This window comes from Gobius niger, assembly GCF_951799975.1.
Source record: "Gobius niger genome assembly, chromosome: 22".
NCBI classification, from domain to species: domain Eukaryota; kingdom Metazoa; phylum Chordata; class Actinopteri; order Gobiiformes; family Gobiidae; genus Gobius; species Gobius niger.
In genome coordinates this window covers 16,230,404-16,249,470 of record NC_136873.1, presented here as the reverse complement: position 1 = coordinate 16,249,470, position 19,067 = coordinate 16,230,404, and the positions used below count along the sequence as shown (strand labels likewise).

Below are 19,067 nucleotides of genomic sequence, written 5' to 3'. Positions count from 1 at the left end.
TTAAGACAAGGGGGCGGAGTTTGCGGAGGATGTGGTTGAGGTAGGCGTGGTCTGAGGCGGGACGATCCTGGGGAGGGCGGCCTTGTTGGAGGCGGTCCCCGCAGCGGCCTGAGCGAAGAGGACACCTGTGGGCGGAGACAGAGGGGGCGGGGTTAGAGGACAGGTGCGCAATGGTAGAAAAAGGATGAGCGTTAAGATCTTTTACTAACTGTAGTGTTGATTTATTCACAATTCTATCTGATCCTACGGCTAAAACCAGTAGCAATAAAGGCAGATTTTATTTAAGAAAAGATGTGAAAACAACAATAGGCACTACTGATGCTAACACAAGATGCTGCTACATACTTACAATCACATCTGTACTTTTCAAAATCACACACAGTTGCTTTAAATTGATTGATTTACTAAAACAAAGTATTATAATTTTGTTAGTGATTTCTGTGTTACTGAATTTAATATTAATTTAGTCAACTTAGTGCCTAATTTTCTGTGTTTGCCCTACTTTTCCCAATTTCCCCCCCAATTTATTTTTGTCATTTTTGCCCCGATTTCTTCCGGTTTTCTGCATTTTTCTCATTTTTTAAATTACTTAAATATTCCCTCCATTTCTTCCCTATTTTTAGCACAATTTTCCCCTTAATTTTGCCACACTTTCTCAAAAATTATTCCCAATTTCTCGATATTGTACATTTGAACCCGATATTGTACATTTGCAGATTTTCCACACATTATTGTTCTGTTTTCTGCTTCTAGACGACAAATATTTTAGTATGTTTTGTTGCGGTATCAGTACTGAAAACCAAGTATCATTTATTATAATCATGTTTAATCAAGGCTTTTCTGCTTCATGTTATTTCTCCACATGAACAAAGCGCAGAGCTCTTCCTCTGGCAATGTGAGGCTTTTTCAAACATTCATTGGAAGTTTGGATGATTTTAGTCATATTTTGGTTAACGAAAAAACTGGACATAGTTTTAGACTCATAAACAACTTTTAATTTAGTCTCATTTTAGTCAGCAAAAAAATGACTTTGACTAATGCAGTGTTCATTTCGTCGACTAAAATATTTAGTCTTAATTTTAGTCAAAGTGATATTTTTTTCGACTAAAATTGGACTAAAACTAAATTTAAAGTTTCTCATGAGACTAAAACTATGACTAAAGTGTCCAGATATTTTAGTCGACTAAATTAAGACTAAATAAAAATGAAAAGGAGAGACTAAAATCATCCAAACTTCTATTGAGCGTCTGAAAGAGCCTCAGATCATGTAAATTCTCTGCCAAAGGAGCCGCTCTGAGCTTTGTTCATCTAAATCTAAATCTAAATCTAAATCTAAATCTAAATCTAAATCTAAACTGTATTAATCTCTGTAGAGAAATGAGTTCTCTGCATTTGACCCATCCTCAGTGTCGCATGGGACGACCTGTTGGAGCAGTGAGCTGCCAGCATGGGCCGGCACTCGGGGACCCATCTCCATGATGTGGAGCCAGGCTGGTGGTCAGAAACACCTGGCTGGAGGATTAACCTATTGCACATGTTTTTTATAACCACTAACCTACGCAGACACGGGGAGAACATGCAAACTCCACACAGAAAGGCCCCGTCCAGGTGGGAATCGAACCCGGGACCTTCGAGCTGTGAGGCACGAGCACTAACCGCTGCGCCACCGTGTCATGTGGAGCAGCTCCATGAAGCAGAGGAACAAGATTAAATATGATTATAATGAATATTATCAATGCAAAGTCGACTAAATTAGTCTTAACTTTAGTCGACTAAATTGAAGATTTTTTTGACTAAATCTCGACTAAAATTACATTACATTTCAGTCAAAAGACTAAGACTAAAACTAAATAAAAATATGTTGTCAAAATTAACACTGGACTAACGACAATTATGAAATTCTTTAGTCAACAAAATCAACACTGAATCGCACAAATGATGTCGGTGTGATGCTGTCGGCACTGTAATATCAATCTGACTCTTGTGACTGACTGACTCTGGAACCACTGCCACACACCAAAACTGCACATCTACACGGACTTTAACTTAGAGGAGCATTGTGTAACCGCTTAAGTCACAAAAAGTTTATATCTGTGGGTATTTGACCTTTCAGTGACCCAGTGGCTGCATGGATGCCGCCTTTAGTTTCTCTTTTCTTTAGGTTCATTTGTGATTTAGTTTTCCTGGTAGGTTTTCTCTGCCTAAGGTACTGATGGAGATAGTTTCATCGGCAGAGAAAACTTAACAGAAACCTTCAAAAAACAATTGATCCGAGAACATGATGGCAGAAAGTTTAAGTATCATCGACTGGACTGGGTTGAAAAAGCTAAGGACAACTCGCTTCTTTCTTCAGATGCTTCTCCTCGCTCTTGTTGAGGAGAAGCATCTGAAGCTTCTGAGGAGAGCAGCGAAGCGTCCCCTTCTCTCTCCACCCGGTCCAGTCGCATCACGCTTCAGATCTCTTCTCTGGTTACACATACCGGTGTAGATCACGCCGTTGAGCTCCACGGACATGCTGATGCTGCTGCCGCCGTTGGTGCCGAGGTTCCCGGCGGACTCCGGCCTGGCGTCTGGGAACAACAAAAGGCGTCATTTTGTCTGAAGAAGAGCCAGGACACGCTGGGGGGACTGTGTCTCCGAGCTGGCCTGGTGTCGCCTCAGCTGGAGGGGGTGTGCCTGGATCGGGAAGTCTGGGCATCACTGCTGAGACTGACACCCCCGAGACCTGGCCCCGGATAAAGCGGAAGAAAATGGATGGATGGAAAACAGATACAGAAAAAAGGTTCTCTATCTTTAGATGCTGTTGGTCCAGGGACAGCACCTTCCATGGATCATTTTAAAAAGCAAGCAAACACTAGAGTAGAATATTAGGTTTGTAAAATTCAGAATTCCAGACTTATTTAGTATCTGACAATGGTGATAACGCCTGGGTTTCTTATCATGGATCTTGAGTGCAGATTTATATAATGATTCAAGAGGCCCCGGAACTCGATATACAATACATGAAATGTGACGGGATCGTGGAGTTCAGGTACAAATGGGACGCCTCTGTGGTAAAGGGACCCCCGTATGAATCTAAAGTTGGACAAGTTAAATTTTAAAGAAGTTTTTTTACATGATTTTTGAAAGTCAGAGTCGGGTCCAGGGTTACGCCTAAGTAGGTGAATTCATTAACATTTTTTTATTTCATTGCCATCAATAAAAATAGTTGGATAGTTTATACGTTTCTTTTTTCATTTTTTGGTCCAGTGTTTGCCCTACTTTTCCCAATTTTCCCCCCAATTTATTTTGGGCCATTTTTGCCCCGATTTCTTCTGGTTTTCCGCATTTTAGATCATTTTTTTTAAAATTACTTAAATATTCCCTCCATTTCTTCCCTATTTTTAACACAATTTCCCCCTCAATTTTGCCACACTTTCTCAAAAATTATTCCCAATTTCTCGATATTGTACATTTGAACCCGATATTGTACATTTGCAGATTTTCCACACATTAGTATTCTGTTTTCTGCTTTTACATGACAAATATTTTAACATGTTTTGTTACGGTATCAGTACTGAAAACCAAGTATCATTTAAGTACTCCTATCGAGAAAAAAAAAGTAATAGCACCCAGGCCTATTGATCCAAACGTCACATCTCCCAGCAGGGATCAAACATGTAATCTGGAGAGTCACCACTAGATGTCGCACCACGCACAGCTATTCATCTCAGATTTTCGAAATTGTCAACTCAAATGACAGCCAGCACAACTTTCAACATTTAACTCCCAAAAAACCCTCCCGATGATAAAGTAAAAATAAATATAATCAACAAAATGCAGAATTATTTTGCACAGCAGTGTTTCAATATACAATTTTATAGATTGTAAAGAACTGAAATTCTTTATTTATGGGATTTGCACCATTAGGAGGTAATATGTGCCGAAATCAAAAGCTATTTAAAGCAGTACTAAGTAACTTGTTAACCTTAATAAATCCTTTCCGTAGTCCCTCTGGAGGTAATACAAGTGTTAATGGGATGATTGGGGGTCTTTCACCTCCCCCTGGTGTCTCTGGCCAGAAAACCACAATTGCAGCTTTCCTGCCTACGGGTCGGTGTCACCAATACACACTAATGGACTCACAAAGAAGCTGACAGGCAAACGGGCAAGATAACTGTGGGCTAGCGCCACTTAAACAGTATTTACAGCCAAGTCTGAGTGAAAAAAATGATCTCCATTGTGTCATTGGATGAATAATATCCCTCTGTCCCTTTGTCTTTTCTTTCAGCGAAGTCTTTACTCTCACGGGCAATTATTGAGTAAAAAACCATAACACGCTACGACACCTGCAGTGGCGCTTACGGCCTCTAGGGGCATGAGTTACTTAGCACTGCTTTAAATCCAAAACATTTTAACAGGTAAAGTTATATTTTAACATAGGACCCTTATTTGATAGCAGCTTCAACATACTTGACTGACCATAGAAGAAAATGGTCTTGTTGGGACATGGTGGCCATCTGACCATCCAGGGCTACATAGCACTCGTCAGTGAAAATGAGTCTTCATGTATTTCTGAGCCACTGCAGCCGCTTCTGTTCACGAGCTTCAATAAACAGTTAATGGGAGGCCCGGATAGAAGTTTTATGCACAACTGCAGCCTCTGGAGGGTCCGACACCTTGACAGGAGACTCCAGACACACCAGCAGCTTCAAATTGTAGCAGCTGTTCTCTTAATCTGATATTTTTGTCTGGCAAAACCGTCCTAATTGTACATTTATCTGCACAAACCCGTGTGTGCTCTGAATCATCCACAAATCTCTTAACACAATGATGATCATGCTTAATCTTTCATGAAATGTCGAAGGTTTTCATACCTAGACCAAGACATTCAACTATTTCATCAGCAGAGAGATCCTTTTTCTTTCCCATATTGCTTGAAAATGATGATCTGCTTAATAATGTGGAACGTCCTTTTTCAGTAGTTTTTCCCTTCACTGGGCTTAACCTGAAAACTAATCATCGCAGGCGTCTGAGATTGATGTCAGTGATTCAAAGAGCCCTGAGACACAACACCATCCATGAGTTTCATTGAAATATTAACCTTTTTACCTTTATGACACCGAAATACAATTTGCGTAATAACTGTAAACGAGGTGTTTCTTCAATTTGGATTGAAATCCAAGAGTGTCTTTATCAAAAGCTTTAAGTTTATGGAACCTACATGTAACACACTCCTGCTCAGACCCCTCACTCCTCAACCCGGGACTTTCGTTTCCACATCTATGCATTTGGACATTTCGAAACCATATATTTGCCCTTTGTGTGTCTTCAGAAGCAGCAGTTTCCTTTTGCATACATTCTCTATAGCGTTTCCTGTCTTTCAGCTGCAGTTAGTGCGACTCGAGGGTATTCCCCACATCGCAGTACATGTTTCTATAGGTGAAGTAGGTCAGCAAGTAGCTCTGATTCTATCGCCCATCTTCCTCACGGCTGCTGTTGTGGTCAAAGGTGAGACTTCGCGTGAAACGTTCACACAGCAAGTGACTGTAATAAGGCAACAATAAACCAAAATAGAGCAAATTAGTTGTTTATGGTTTGAGTTTTACAGTAGTTGCTCTTGTGGTGGAGCCATATATTAAATGGATAAATAAATAAAAAAGATGCCGTCAAAATAAAGTCATCATTTTCTATCAGGGGCGGACTGGCCATATGTGCATTCTGGAAGAGCACAGAAGGGCCACTGGCTCTAGGGCCACCAGTGCCGCCTCAACCGAGCTTTACCCAAATCTAAAAGCTAAAAAGAAAAGCGTCAAAATAGTGAGGAAAAAAAGAGGATGGAAACAAAACAAAAATGTGCCGGAAAAAGCATTTAAAAAAGTGATGAAAAATGTGATGAAAAGTCAACAAAAACACGACAGCAAAGCAACGAAAAGGCCACAAAAACGAGACAGAACCAAAACAAAAAATGTGACAAAAATTCAGCAAAAAAGTGACAAAAATTCAGCAAAAATGACAAAATAATCAACAAAAATGTGACAAAAATGTGACAAAAATTCAACAAAAATGTGACAAAAATTCAACAAAAATTCAACAAAAATGTGACAAAAATTCAACAAAAATGTGACAAAAACGCAACAAAAATGTGACAAAAATGTGACAAAAATTCAACAAAAATTCAACAAAAATTCAACAAAAATTCAACAAAAATGTGACAAAAATTCAACAAAAATGTGACAAAAACGCAACAAAAATGTGACAAAAATTCAACAAAAAAATGACAAAAAATCAACAAAAATGTGACAAAAATGTGACAAAAATTCAACAAAAATGTGACAAAAATGTGACAAAAATTCAACAAAAATGTGACAAAAATTCAACAAAAATGTGACAAAAATTCAACAAAAATGTGACAAAAATGTGACAAAAATGTGACAAAAATTCAACAAAAATGTGACAAAAATTCAACAAAAATGTGACAAAAATTCAACAAAAAAGTGACAAAAATTCAGCAAAAATGACAAAAAATCAACAAAAATGTGACAAAAATTCAACAAAAATTCAACAAAAATTCAACAAAAATGTGAAAAAAACGCAACAAAAAGACAAAAATTTAACAAAAAATGACAAAAAATCAACAAAAATGTGACAAAAACTCACCAAAAAAATGACAAAAACTCAACAAAAAAAAGAGAAAAATTCAACAAAAAATGACAAAAATGTGACAAAAATTCAACAAAAAATGACAAAAATGTGACAAAAATTCAACAAAAATGTGACAAAAATTTGACAAAAATTTGACAAAAATTTGACAAAAATTCAACAAAAAAATGACAAAAATTCAACAAAAAGCCACAAAAAGTAATGAAGAAACAACAAAACTATGACAAAAAATGCGGCGACTTGACAAAAGGTTGCAATCACTTTGTAGGTCTCGGCTTTCAAATGAGGCGTTACACTGTACTTTTAGATTTGGGTAAAGCCGAACTGGAGAAAAAGCGCTCCGTTAAGGCGGGTGGCAAGTGCACGTTTACGCTAATTTGGGCCAGGCTGGTCAGAGTCCAGGGCTGTTTTTCAGTCCGCCCCTGTTTTCTATGAGTAAAGTCATAACATAAACTAAGCACAGGTCTGTTTCTGCTGTTTCATTATGGAAAATGTCAGTTCTGCTCACATCTTCATTAGTATAAGGCAGAAGGCCCTGACAGAGGCACCTATGGCTTGTACATGAGTGAACAAAATCCACTGGACAGTCCTGTGTGCATTACCTGTTCCTGTGGGCTGGTTGTTGATGCGTATGTTCATGGGCAGTTGTGTCATGGCCAGTAGGTTGTGCTGTAGAGCTCTCTGCAGCAGTCTGTGGTGCTCCTCTGCAGGCAGGGCCATCTTCTTCTCTGGAGGTTCTCCCGTCTCCAGCTTGTCCCGCAGGTGCTCCAGAGCAGCCACCTGTGCCGCCATGGCAGCCTGTGCCGCCTGCACCGCGGTCACCGAGTGCCCGGCCAGCGCCCCGGGATGCAGACGCCCCATCCCCGCGCCGGGCAGCGAGTAGCCCCCGTCCTCTGTGGCGGGAACAGGAGAACAGGTGTTACTGAGCGCAAGATCGACGAGGAGAACACCGCTGGAGCTCACCTTTCTTGATCTTGGTGATGGGGGTGAACGCGGCCCCGTTGGTGCCCGGGGGCAGGCCCACGCCGGGGGCTGGGATCTTGGAGGCCGACAGCATGGTGGGCGTCCCGTTGGGGGAGTAGGTGAAGAGGCTGGTGCCGAAGCTCTGCCGCCGCCCCTCCCGCCTGTTGCTGTCGATGGCGGCCTGCAGCTCGTTGGGGTTGCTCAGACTGCGCTTGTCACATTCGTATGGGTACAGGTACTTCATGTATCTGAGGGGAGGCACAGGAGGAGCTCATGCACAACTGTTCATCTCTATGTCGACATCAGAGGTGGAACAACATTCACTTCAGTACAGCACGACTTAAAGGTGCACTATGCAACTTTTTATGTAAAAATATATATATTAGTTTGTATTTGACCTGTCAGTGTCCTAGTGGCTGTTTGAGTGGTTAGCTTAGCGCATTTGCTTTTTTTTAGGGTTTCTGTTAGGTTTTCAGAATGTATGCATAACCATGGATACGGTTCAATCACCTAAAACACCTAAAAAACAATTGATCCTGGAGCGCAGTGTTTCCCACACATAGACTAATTTCATAGAATCAACATCGGCCGCCACACATTGCATTTTGTTGTTTTTTATTTACCGTAAATGCTCTAATATAGGCCTTTATTTACTCAAGGACATCAAGGACCAGGCCTTTATTGGAACCAGGCCACAATTAGAGACAGGCCTTTATTTCTATTTGAGCAAAACGGACGACCAGGAAAACGAAGAAAAACGAGATTTGTGTCCATTTGCACCTAAAATATTAGGTTTATTTATTAATTAACATTTCAAACCCTCTCCCAGCGGCTGGAACATTGACGCCTTTTATTTTGTCGGGACAACAGGAAGTGTTTCGTTGCTGTTAGCGGAGCTTTGACATCGATGTCACTGCAGGTTTCTGTTTCGTTTTTACCGTGGACCGGATTATTTGTTGTTTTCTTGTGTAAAAGGCGAGTTTAGACGGAGCGTTGTGTGTTTGTGATCGATCATGAGACTGACCCGAGAGAAGACGAGACGCTCGCGCTGATGGGAGGAGTTATTTTGAGGCGTGGGACTGACCTGCACACGGAGCAGCTGGACGTGCTTTGAAGACGCAATGGAGACTTTATTAAAACCCTGGAGGGTCACACAACATTTGTTGCCCTGTTTCCAAATATCGTCACAGGAGGTTTGAAAAGTGGCTAAATCTGTGTCAAAGTTACGCTCGGATCAGCTCCTCTGCAGCGTCCCCCTCGGCCCGGGTTCCCGTTTGTTTACTTCCTGCACGTGAGTTTTCATTTACACCAGTATGAGACAAATTCCTAACATGGGAAATATTTCTACCGCTATAGTTTCTAATAAAAGCCCCGGCCTGTTTTAGAGACCGGCTTTAATTTGCCTCCGCCAGCCGCGAACCCGGCCACTGTTAGAGACCCGGCCTCTGTTAGAGACCCGGCCTCTGTTAGAGACCCGGCCTCTGTTAGAGACCCGGCCTCTGTTAGAGACCCGGCCTCTGTTAGAGACCCGGCCTCTGTTAGAGACCCGGCCGCTAATGGAATACAGGCCAGTATTAGAGCATTTACGGTATTTATTTTTTGCGTTTCAATATTAATATAGAAGGTGCAGTCACACATATGAGCTGAGGTGGCAGTAGTGAGTATAAAACGGCCAACCTGGATCTAGTCCCTTTAACAAAATGCTGAATTATGAATATATTTTTCTGCTAAATATAGACACAGAGACGTGGAGAGGAGCAAAGCAGTTCAACAGCCCATAAAAACTTAAAAACGGACAATGCTAACCAGGAGGCTAAATATGTTCACAGTCCGGCAGGAAACGGCTAAAAAGCGCGAGAAAGCTGTGTGTAGCTTGTACTGACTGTGTGCGTAGCGTGAAGGCGGCGCTGGTGATGGAGGTGGGCAGGTTCAGGCCCTTGGTGATCTCTCTCCACAGCTTCTTGTTGATGACCTCCACCAGGCCGCCCTTCTCCGTCACCAGGCGGTACAGCATGTAGAGGTCCAGCACCTGCTTGGCCATGATGGGGATGCGGTTCACGGGGGTCCCTGCCGAGCACAAAGAGGACGGGGGTTAACTGCCGCGGCTGTAGAGTGAGGGTGGACGGCCGGGAAATGGGAGGAGAAAGTGTTGAGATCAGATAGAGACAATTAAGTTCAGGAGCGCTAACACTGAAGCCCGGGAGAAGGCAGATTTTACAGCATATATTCCTCATCAAAAATATTTTCTTAAAGGGGGGGTATTATGCAAAATCGATTTTTTTCAAGCTTTACATCATGTTATTCTGTCATTCCCTCATTAAAAACATGCCTGAAGTGTTGCCTTGGCACATTCACGTATTTTTGAGTAATCTGTAAAAACTCTGATGGCGGCCATTTTAGGGATAGGTTTGCCTGAGTCCTCCTAGGAACGCCCCCACCTCCTGGAGACGCCTCCGAGCTTTCGTCACCAGCCGAGTAACCAACCACTGCTCCTCAGCAGAACCCCCTCCCCACTGATGCCACAGACAGCGTGTGGAGGGGGCGTGTCTAAAGGCTCAGAGGTTCTTAAAGAGACAGAGGCCTATTTCAAGACATTCACTACAGCCATTTTGAGAGAGACATTTTATACAAGGCAGTTATTCTAATTTACTGCATTTACAGACCAACAGGAGGTTTGTCATCATTGTAGTGAGATATAGACTGCTGCTATGGGACTGAAAAAAGCAGAATACCCCCTCTTTAAAAAACATCATAATTTACAACATGACTCTTTGGGGTGGGGGCGGCACCTCTTCCATCCCACAGAAACATGGGGACAACACATATCCCTCTGGTCCTCCTTCAGTACACTGAAAACTGTAAACATCTGAGGAACAAATACAAATAAAAGTATCTGTTTCAATGTGTTGGATTTAACCAGAGCTACATGTCTTCATTGTGCTGCAGCGCCGGGTCTGCAGTGTTTACAAGGCGGACAGCTAATGTTGCTAACTAGCTGCTAACGGCTCTAGTGAGTGTGAAACCGCTTTATGCTTCGGGTCTTAATGCATCTGTAAAACAAATCCACTACTCAGTAAGAGTGTACCAAGAGCTTTTGCAAGAGATACAGCATGTCCACATTGAGCAACATTTAGCTGCAAATAAACAAAATGCTGCACTTCCTATCGCAAACACACGGCAAAATCCACATTTAGATTAAGGCTAATGCAAAAAGAGGCCAATCTAGTGGCAGTAGTAATAAGTAACTATTATTAGAAATCAGAGTAAATAAAAACAACACAGGTATAGATACAGAGGGCATCTCGTCATAGAAGGGGGCGTGGCTTCGCTGAGGGGGAAAATAGAATCTTTAGAGAAACACAATTTTCACTCTTTTTTGCCATTTTCTGGTGGAATATCAACTTATTTATCACATAAATGAAGTCAAGTGTAAATCGGGCCCATATGGATATTTTCTCACAGCAGATTGTTCAGTAGAAGTGAAAAAACGGATTAGGATTAGCCCGATGCTAACATGTAGCATCAAGTTAGCATTCTCCTATTCATGTATTTATGGGCTGTTGAACCACTTTGCTGTCTTTGTATCATTATTTAGTATTCATAATTCAGCATTTGTTACAGTAGTTTTTGAATAATTAGAGAAAATTTTCATTTTTTCAAAATTGTTTTCCCCCTTAACTGTTTTCAAAAATGACCATATATGGGCGATTCCAGAGATGCCGTCTGTATCTATGCAGTGACTGTTATGTCATGGTGCAGTGTGGACTTAACCACTTCCTATAGCGTTCGGGAATGTGACGTCATATCGCAAAGCATTATGGGATTAGCAGCAATCGTGAACACGAGATTTTAAAAGTTAAAACACTGGAGTTATTGTTCACATTAAAACACTTAAACACCACAGTGAGTTAGATGTATTTACCAGCAGTAACTCTGCAGCTAACGGAACTGCTACACGGCTATTTTCTCCACTTTTTATACTGTTTTTAGCTAATGCTAGTCAATGGAAATGTATGCAAACAGCTGCAAAGATGGCGGATCTCCATGGCAACTGTGGTATTTCCCGAACTCTATAGTTTCCAAATGAATCAACTTAAATAACATTCAGTCAAAATCAAAAGTATTGAATGAAAAAAGTAAAAAAAAATCTGATATAACTTCTCTTAAATGTGTAGAAGTAAAATGAGTGAAGAAACTAATTACCAACCCGTCTGCTGTATGGAAAAAAACAACCTATAGATCTATAAGCTAAGTATGTTTGAAGAAAACTCCTGTGTAAACTCCATAGTACCTGTGGGCTATTGGAGCAGGCACACACCAGGTTCACTGGGTTCACCGGGTTCACCGGGTTCACTGGGTGCGTCTGGTTAATGGAGACAAACGCCCCGGAAACCCGCTTCATCATCGTGCGCTATATTAGATTAGATGAAAGGATCTTCAGTGTTCCTTTCGAGCAGAATAAACATTCCAGTTATGAAACATCGATCCTCACATCGATGGGAGAATGCAATTAAGACGAGTCTGAGAGAGAGGACGTTCCCACCTTTTACGCCTGCCATTTTCTCCATGAGCTCCATCAGGTCTGTGAATCGAAAACCATTTCTGGCGACTATACTGAGAAGTTCATTGAGAAGACGTCCAAAAGTGCAAAGCAATACTCAGAGGACCACGGCTGTTATGAGGAATCAACATGTGCTCATTCATAAACGCCTTCAGAATCTACAATGTAAAACAGTCTTGAGATAAAACAACAGCCAATACAAAACAAAAACCTTTGACCATTTTCTGTTTTCATGTTTGTGCAGTGCGTGTGTGTCTACATGTTTCAACAGAGCGTCTGCAGAGGGCGCTGTTGCCCTGCTGTGACCCCGCCCCTGAGTGTAAACACAGTCCAGCACGTGTCCTCTGCATAAGCACAGTGTGTTGCAGAGGTTCTTCCTGTCTGTGTCCGTCAGCGGCAGAATCTTCAATGATCTTATGACGCCGTGTTGTCTTTTAGGCCGATGAGTATTGAAAAAAAGTTTTGTAAATTGGGTTGAAGGTTGAAGGCTGTGCAGATTTCACCTCTATAGAAGTGTCATCGTGAACAGGACTTTTCCCCTCCTCGTCCTCTGATCATCGCTTCCACATTTTTTTACCAATGATTTAAAAACACTATATATAATATGTACAGAATAGATCTATCCAGCTGCCTACAAAGCTGATCGTTAGGAGCACTGACATGTTTGTTGATGTCACAAGATCCGTCCTGGGCTGCCCCCTGGACTCTGTGGAGGAGGTGAGGGACAGGAGCTCACCTCCATCATGGACAACACCTCCCACCCACTGTAGAGGACTGTAGAGGAGCTGAGCAGCTCTTTCAGTGGCAGACTGAGACACCCTCAGTGCAAGAAGGAGCAGGTCCTTCATCCCCACTGCTGTCAGACTGAACAACAAGACTGTAAAGTAACATGTGCAATTACCCTTTTGCGGAATACATGCAATAATCCCTGTATTTACATCACTTTATCAACCACTTTCACTATGATGTAAATCTGCAATAGTCTTTTTACTTCATTATTTACTGTTTATACCATGGTCTGGGTGAATACTCGATTCTGATTGGCTGGTGGGTGCTAACAAGCGTGCATGAGATGGATTTTGTGTTAATTTCAACGTTTTTGGCCAAAACAAAAGGTTTGCTAAATGTTTGTAGAGGAGAGTGAGCAGCTAGGTTAGCTACTGTTAATAACATATGAGCTTTACATTTCTATTGAAAACGGTTAAGGCTATTCATCATTTTCAGGCGTACATAAAATGATCCTGCATTGAAGCATATTTGTCTGGATTAGTAAAGTCAAACATGTTAGTTTGAGTTGGGGGGGCCCAGGTGTGAGCGACTCCACCGCAGCTGTTTCCATAAACAGTTGAGCTGGTTGAGCTAGCTAGCTTTAGCTTCAGGTTAAACCGCGTAAAAGGTAAATAACTCCTGCCCACGAGTGCCGCATATCGGTGTTTACTTCCAGGGAAAAGTGTTTCCGGGTTAGTCCTGTTGTGTTGTGATTCTGTGCTGATGTTGTGTCGTTGAGCCTGACTGAGATCCTCGTAATAGCTGCGGAGAATGACTCGCTCTGAGACCAGCCTTCAGTGACCGGCTAATAACCCACAGGAAATAGTCCCGTAGTCTGGCATATTTAGTGAGTTTAGTCAAAGAAAAAAACATTTATTATAAATGTTACGTTTGTGGGACCCTGGTATAAGCGGATTAAACAACGAGGAGCCGCGTTAGACGTTATAATGCACGAGCAAATCCACTGCGCGTCGTGGTGTTCTTGACTCCGCGTCGTGCATTATAACCGTCTAATGCGGCTCCTCGTTGTTTAATCCTTACTTATACTTTTGTCCCCACTAAGTAGCTGGTAGTCATTGTACATAAGATACCATTATTTTACTATTTTACTATTTCTAACTCTTGTTTTTTTGTTGTTGTTTTTTTCTTACATTTGAGTGTTTCTAAGAGCTGATTATAACAAGTACATTTCTCCATTGTGAGATCTCTAAGTTATCTTAGACACACCCGGGACTAGGATTACCTGGGGACCTCTGGTAAATGGTAAAACTGACCCACGTCCTCTGTGATTCGGAAAGTCATTTGGAAAACCTCAAGGTGACGGTTGTACCATGCGAATCGACATGTCGGAGTTTGGAACTTCCTTCAACCTGGATAAGGCCGGTCCCAGGAAAACAAGTAAAACCGAACTTTCTGCAGCGTGTCTTTAATCGCATAAACAAACTGAACTAAACCATGCTCAAAGACAAAGCTCCATATTCTGAATTCCAAGTTGTTTTTTGTCAGCGCCACTGCACAGCCTCCGTGCAACCCTGCTCGGGAAACCCCTCGGCGTGGCTGGCTGTCACAGGATCCGCATTTTTGTATGGCGATCCCCTCCGCAGACATGATATATATGTATATGTATATATATACCACGCAGTTATAGCCTGGGAACCACAGGGAGGGGGAACATCCGCAAAGACATGAAGAGAACTGCCACACCCAGAAGACACCGCACGGGAGGAAAGGAAGGCAGGGAGGGAGAGATACTAGAGAGATAGAGAGATAGATAGAGAGATAGAGAGATAGATAGATAGATAGATAGATAGATAGATAGATAGATAGATACCTCGTTTCTGCATGAAGCTGAAGAGGTCGTCCAGGAACTCCTTCCTCTTGGGGTCGGTGTCCAGTTCGTAAAGCTGTGGAGAGGAACACACACGGGGTCAAGGGTTTGCTGCCCAACAGACTTGATCAAACGAAGAAAAAAAAGTATAAAATGTCTTAATAGTGAATGTCTTGAAATAGGCCTCTGTCTCTTTAAGAACCTCTGACCCTTTCCGACACGCCCCCTCCACACGCTGTGGCATAGATACAGAGGGCATCTCGTCATAGAAGGGGGCGTGGCTTCGCCGAGGGGAAAATAGAATCTTTAGAGAAACACAATTTTCCACTCTTTTTAGCCATTTTCTGGTGGAATTTGAACTTATTTATCACATACAAATAAAGTCAAGTGTAAATCGGGCCCATATGGATATTTTCTCACAGCAGATTGTTCAGTAGAAGTGAAAAAATGGCAGTTGTTGCAAGCGCGAGCTAACCGTTAGCATTAGCCCGATGCTAACATGTAGCATCAAGTTAGCATTCTCCGTTATTCATGTATTTATGGGCTGTTGAACCACTTTGCTCCTCCCCATGTCTTTGTATCATTATTTAGTAGAAACTATGTTCATATTTCAGCATTTGTTAAAGTAGTTTTTGAATAATTAGAGAAAATTTACATTTTTTCAAAATTGTTTTCCCCCTTAACTGTTTTCAAAAATGACCATATATGGTGATGAAAGCTCGGAGGCGTCTCCAGGAGGTGGGGGCGTTCCTAGGAGGACTCCGGCAAACCTATCCCTAAAATGGCCGCCATCAGAGTTTTTACAGATTACTCAGAAATACGTGAATGTGCCAAGGCAACACTTCAGGCATGTTTTTAATGACGGAATGACATAATAACATGATGGAAAGCTTTAAAAAAAAATAATAATAATAATATTGCGTAAAACCCCCCCTTTAAACACCTCCTCCCCCCTGTATTGTCAGGTGTGTATTGCCACACACATGATTTACAGCCAGCGTGACAGACAGAATTATCAGCCAATCAGCATTCGATGTACAATGACTGCTGTGTCTCAGCCACTGCCCCTTACTGCAGTAACTGTAGTAACTGTACTGCAGTAAAAGTAAGAAGTTCTCAAACAAAAGTACAGTTCCTCAAAACCTTCTCACTCTGCTACTCCAACCACATATCCATCCACCCGTCTGCTTTGACCGTCCACTCCTGACTCCTGAGTTATTACGAGGCCGGGAAGGAGGCGTGGACCAGGAAGGGCCCCTATAGGTGCCGCAGTTAAAAAACGGTCGGGGCCCGCTCAGGGGACGACAGAGGGTTCTTTGAGCCGAGGCTGGTTTTTCCATGAGCGGAGGTGGGACAGTGGGACGGTTAAACACGGGGGCCGGTGAGACGCTGCAGCCTATTCCCTTTTACTCAATTTTTCTCCTAATTTTTCCCCATTAGAAAAAAAGAAAATCTCCTTTCCCATTTTTTCTTTATTTTTCCCCATTTTTTCCTAATATTCTTCTTTCTTTTTTTTCTTTCTTTTTTTACTTTTTTGCCCCATTTCCCTTAAATTTATTTAGACTTTCCACAATTTGGTAACACTTTATTTTACACTACCTTGAGACATTGTACCCAGAGCCGTGGGAAGATGTTTTAGTTAGGGGGCGCTGAGGGATCAAATTTACCCCAAAAATACTTTTTCTGTGCGTGAATCCTATTTATTAACCTCTTAACTCCCGCCTGAACCGAGAGCATTTTCTCCAGTTCAGCTTTACCCAAATCCTGTATGTAGGCCAGTGTAACGCCTCATTTGAAAGCGAAGAACTACAAAACTAAATTGATCTTTTTCCTCACATCAGATTTTTTCCATCACTTTTTTTGTTGGGCGGTCATCTAATTTTTGTCAAATTTTCATCCATTTTTTCAAAATTTTTCGTCAAATTCTTATCACTTTTTCGTCCATTTTTTCTCAATTTGTCGTCAAATTTTTTCTCACTTCTTTGTCCATTTTTGTAGTTTTTTTTTACATTTTTTGTCACGTTTTCGGCCATTTTTTCTCAATTTTTCGTCAATTTTTTATCAAATTTTTGTCACTTTTTTGTCATTTTTTTGGTCATTTTTTGTCATTTTTTTGTCATTTTTGGTCATTTTTTGTCAATTTCTTGTGACATTTTTGCCACTTTTTTTTGTCATTTTTTGTCACATTTTTGTCATTTTTTTGTTATTTTTTGGTCATTTTTTGTCAATTTCTTGTGACATTTTTGCCACTTTTTTGACATTTTTTTGTCACTTTTTTGTCACATTTTTGTCAATTTTTTGTCATTTTTCGGTCATTTTTTGGTCATTTTTTGTCAATTTCTTGTGACATTTTTGCCACTTTTTCATCAATTTTTCGTTACTTTTTTGTCAATGTTTTCTCACTTTTTTGTCACATTCCCGTCATTGTTTTCGTCTCAGCTTTGTCGCTATTTTCACACCTTTTTTCCAGAAGCTTTTGGACTGGGGTAAAGTTGGAGAAAATGTGCTCGGTTCAGGTGGGAGTTAAGGGGTCAATATTGCCTGCAGTTCACAAACTATCCACCAAGGGGTGCTGCAGTGCCCTCAGCACCCTGGGACTTGTATCTATGTAGTTAGTACATACACAATGGAATAATGTGTATTAGTACTTTGCTGGTACATTATGTATTATTAGGTTCAAGTTATTACACATTGCTACAAAGCCAATTACACTGTAGTTAATTAGGCAGATATGGTGAATCAAGGGTAGTGTAAAATAAAGTGTTATCAACATTTTTTTACATTTTCCCCCCACATTTCTTGACATTGGAGCTAAACTCGATGCTGTTTATTGGTTTATTCTGTTCATTTGGTTGGGACAGTGCGTTAATGAACAAGGATAGTAGCCCCTCCCACTCTCAAACACCCTCCTCCTGGCCTGTTGTACATGTTTTTATTGTAAAAGTGCATATATATGATCTCGTACACCTCTCGAGTGTGTGCGTTATTACTACAGACACGCTCGTCTGTGGTAATGCACGATTGCACATTACCCAGCAGCCCGCAGACACCATCGCCACGTGTTGTTTTGTAACTCCCTCCCCCTCGGCGAACGTTACTGTCACGACAAACTGATGAAACATGATGTCTCTCCGCCGCCGCCACATCGATTCACGCAACAGCCTTCCGCAACAATGGCCCGGCAGGCGATCGCTCTGAGGCAACTCCAGCGCACACAGACCCAAGTATTGACATGGAAACGTCACAGATTTCAAAAACATAAACTGGAGCAACATTTGGATTCATTCACAAAGTTTTGAGCATTTGTTGTGTCGTCTATTTTCTGTATTTTGTGATGCAACAGATAGAACCCGGAGGTGTCATCCACATTTGTCATTTGGAGCGGAATTAAGACATTTCAAACCCTCTCCCAGTGGCTGGAACATTGACGCCTTTTATTTTGTCGGGACAACAGGAAGTGTTTCGTTGCTGTTAGCGGAGCATTGACATCAATGTCACTGCAGGTTTCTGTTTCGTTTTTACCGCGGACCGGATTATTTGTTGTTATCTTGTGTAAAAGGCGAGTTTAGACGGAGCGTTTGTGTTTGTGATCGATCATGAGACTGACCCGAGAGAAGACGAGACGCTCGCGCTGATGGGAGGAGTTATTTTGAGGCGTGGGACTGACCTGCACACGGAGCAGCTGGACGTGCTTTGAAGACGCGATGGAGACTTTATTAAAACATTTGTTGTTTGCCCTGTTTCCAAATATAGTCACAGGAGGTTTGAAAAGTGGCTAAATCTGTGTCAAAGTTACGCTCGGATCAGCTCCTCCGCAGCGTCCCCCCTCGGCCCGGGTTCCCGTTTGTTTACTTCCTGCACGTGAGTTTTCATTTACACCAGTATGAGACAAATTCCGAACATGGGGAATATTTCTACCGCTATAGTTTCTAATAAAAGCCCCGGCCTGTTTTAGAGACCGGCTTTAATTTACCTCCGCCAGCCGAGAACCCGGCCTCTGTCAGAGACCCGGCCGCTAATGGAATACAGTCCAGTATTAGAGACTTTACGGTATTCAATTCTTAGCCGGAAAAGAGAAAAGGTGCATTTTTACCACTTTTATTTTCTCTTATAACCAGCTTATTCAAAAAGGAAGAAGTTATCTAAAAACCTCTTTGAATAAACCTTTGTAACTAATAAACATCAACAAAATGTGGCCGTACATTTAAACCAGGCTCGAGCCTTTATTTCGATTCCGTCGCTGAAACATGATGATTTTCCCAGATTCTGACGCGCACGTCTCTCAGCAGCGCTAACATGGTCAGA

The 19,067-nt window shown here is 41.7% G+C and overlaps 1 protein-coding gene across 1 annotated transcript in view; it reads right to left on the bottom strand.

Annotated features, from left to right (window-relative positions):
- Nucleotides 1-19,067, bottom strand: part of arid3a (AT-rich interactive domain 3A) — a gene marked incomplete at its 3' end in the record, with an annotated part of 64,754 nt that continues 45,687 nt past the window's right edge. Inside the window, exons 3-8 of the mRNA XM_079580798.1 lie at nt 14,766-14,838; nt 9,489-9,672; nt 7,606-7,853; nt 7,245-7,535; nt 2,481-2,570; nt 1-125 (exon numbers count right to left, since the gene is read on the bottom strand). Of these exons, the coding sequence (XP_079436924.1) occupies nt 1-125; nt 2,481-2,570; nt 7,245-7,535; nt 7,606-7,853; nt 9,489-9,672; nt 14,766-14,838 (1,011 nt within the window). The remainder of the gene's footprint in view (nt 126-2,480; nt 2,571-7,244; nt 7,536-7,605; nt 7,854-9,488; nt 9,673-14,765; nt 14,839-19,067) is intronic.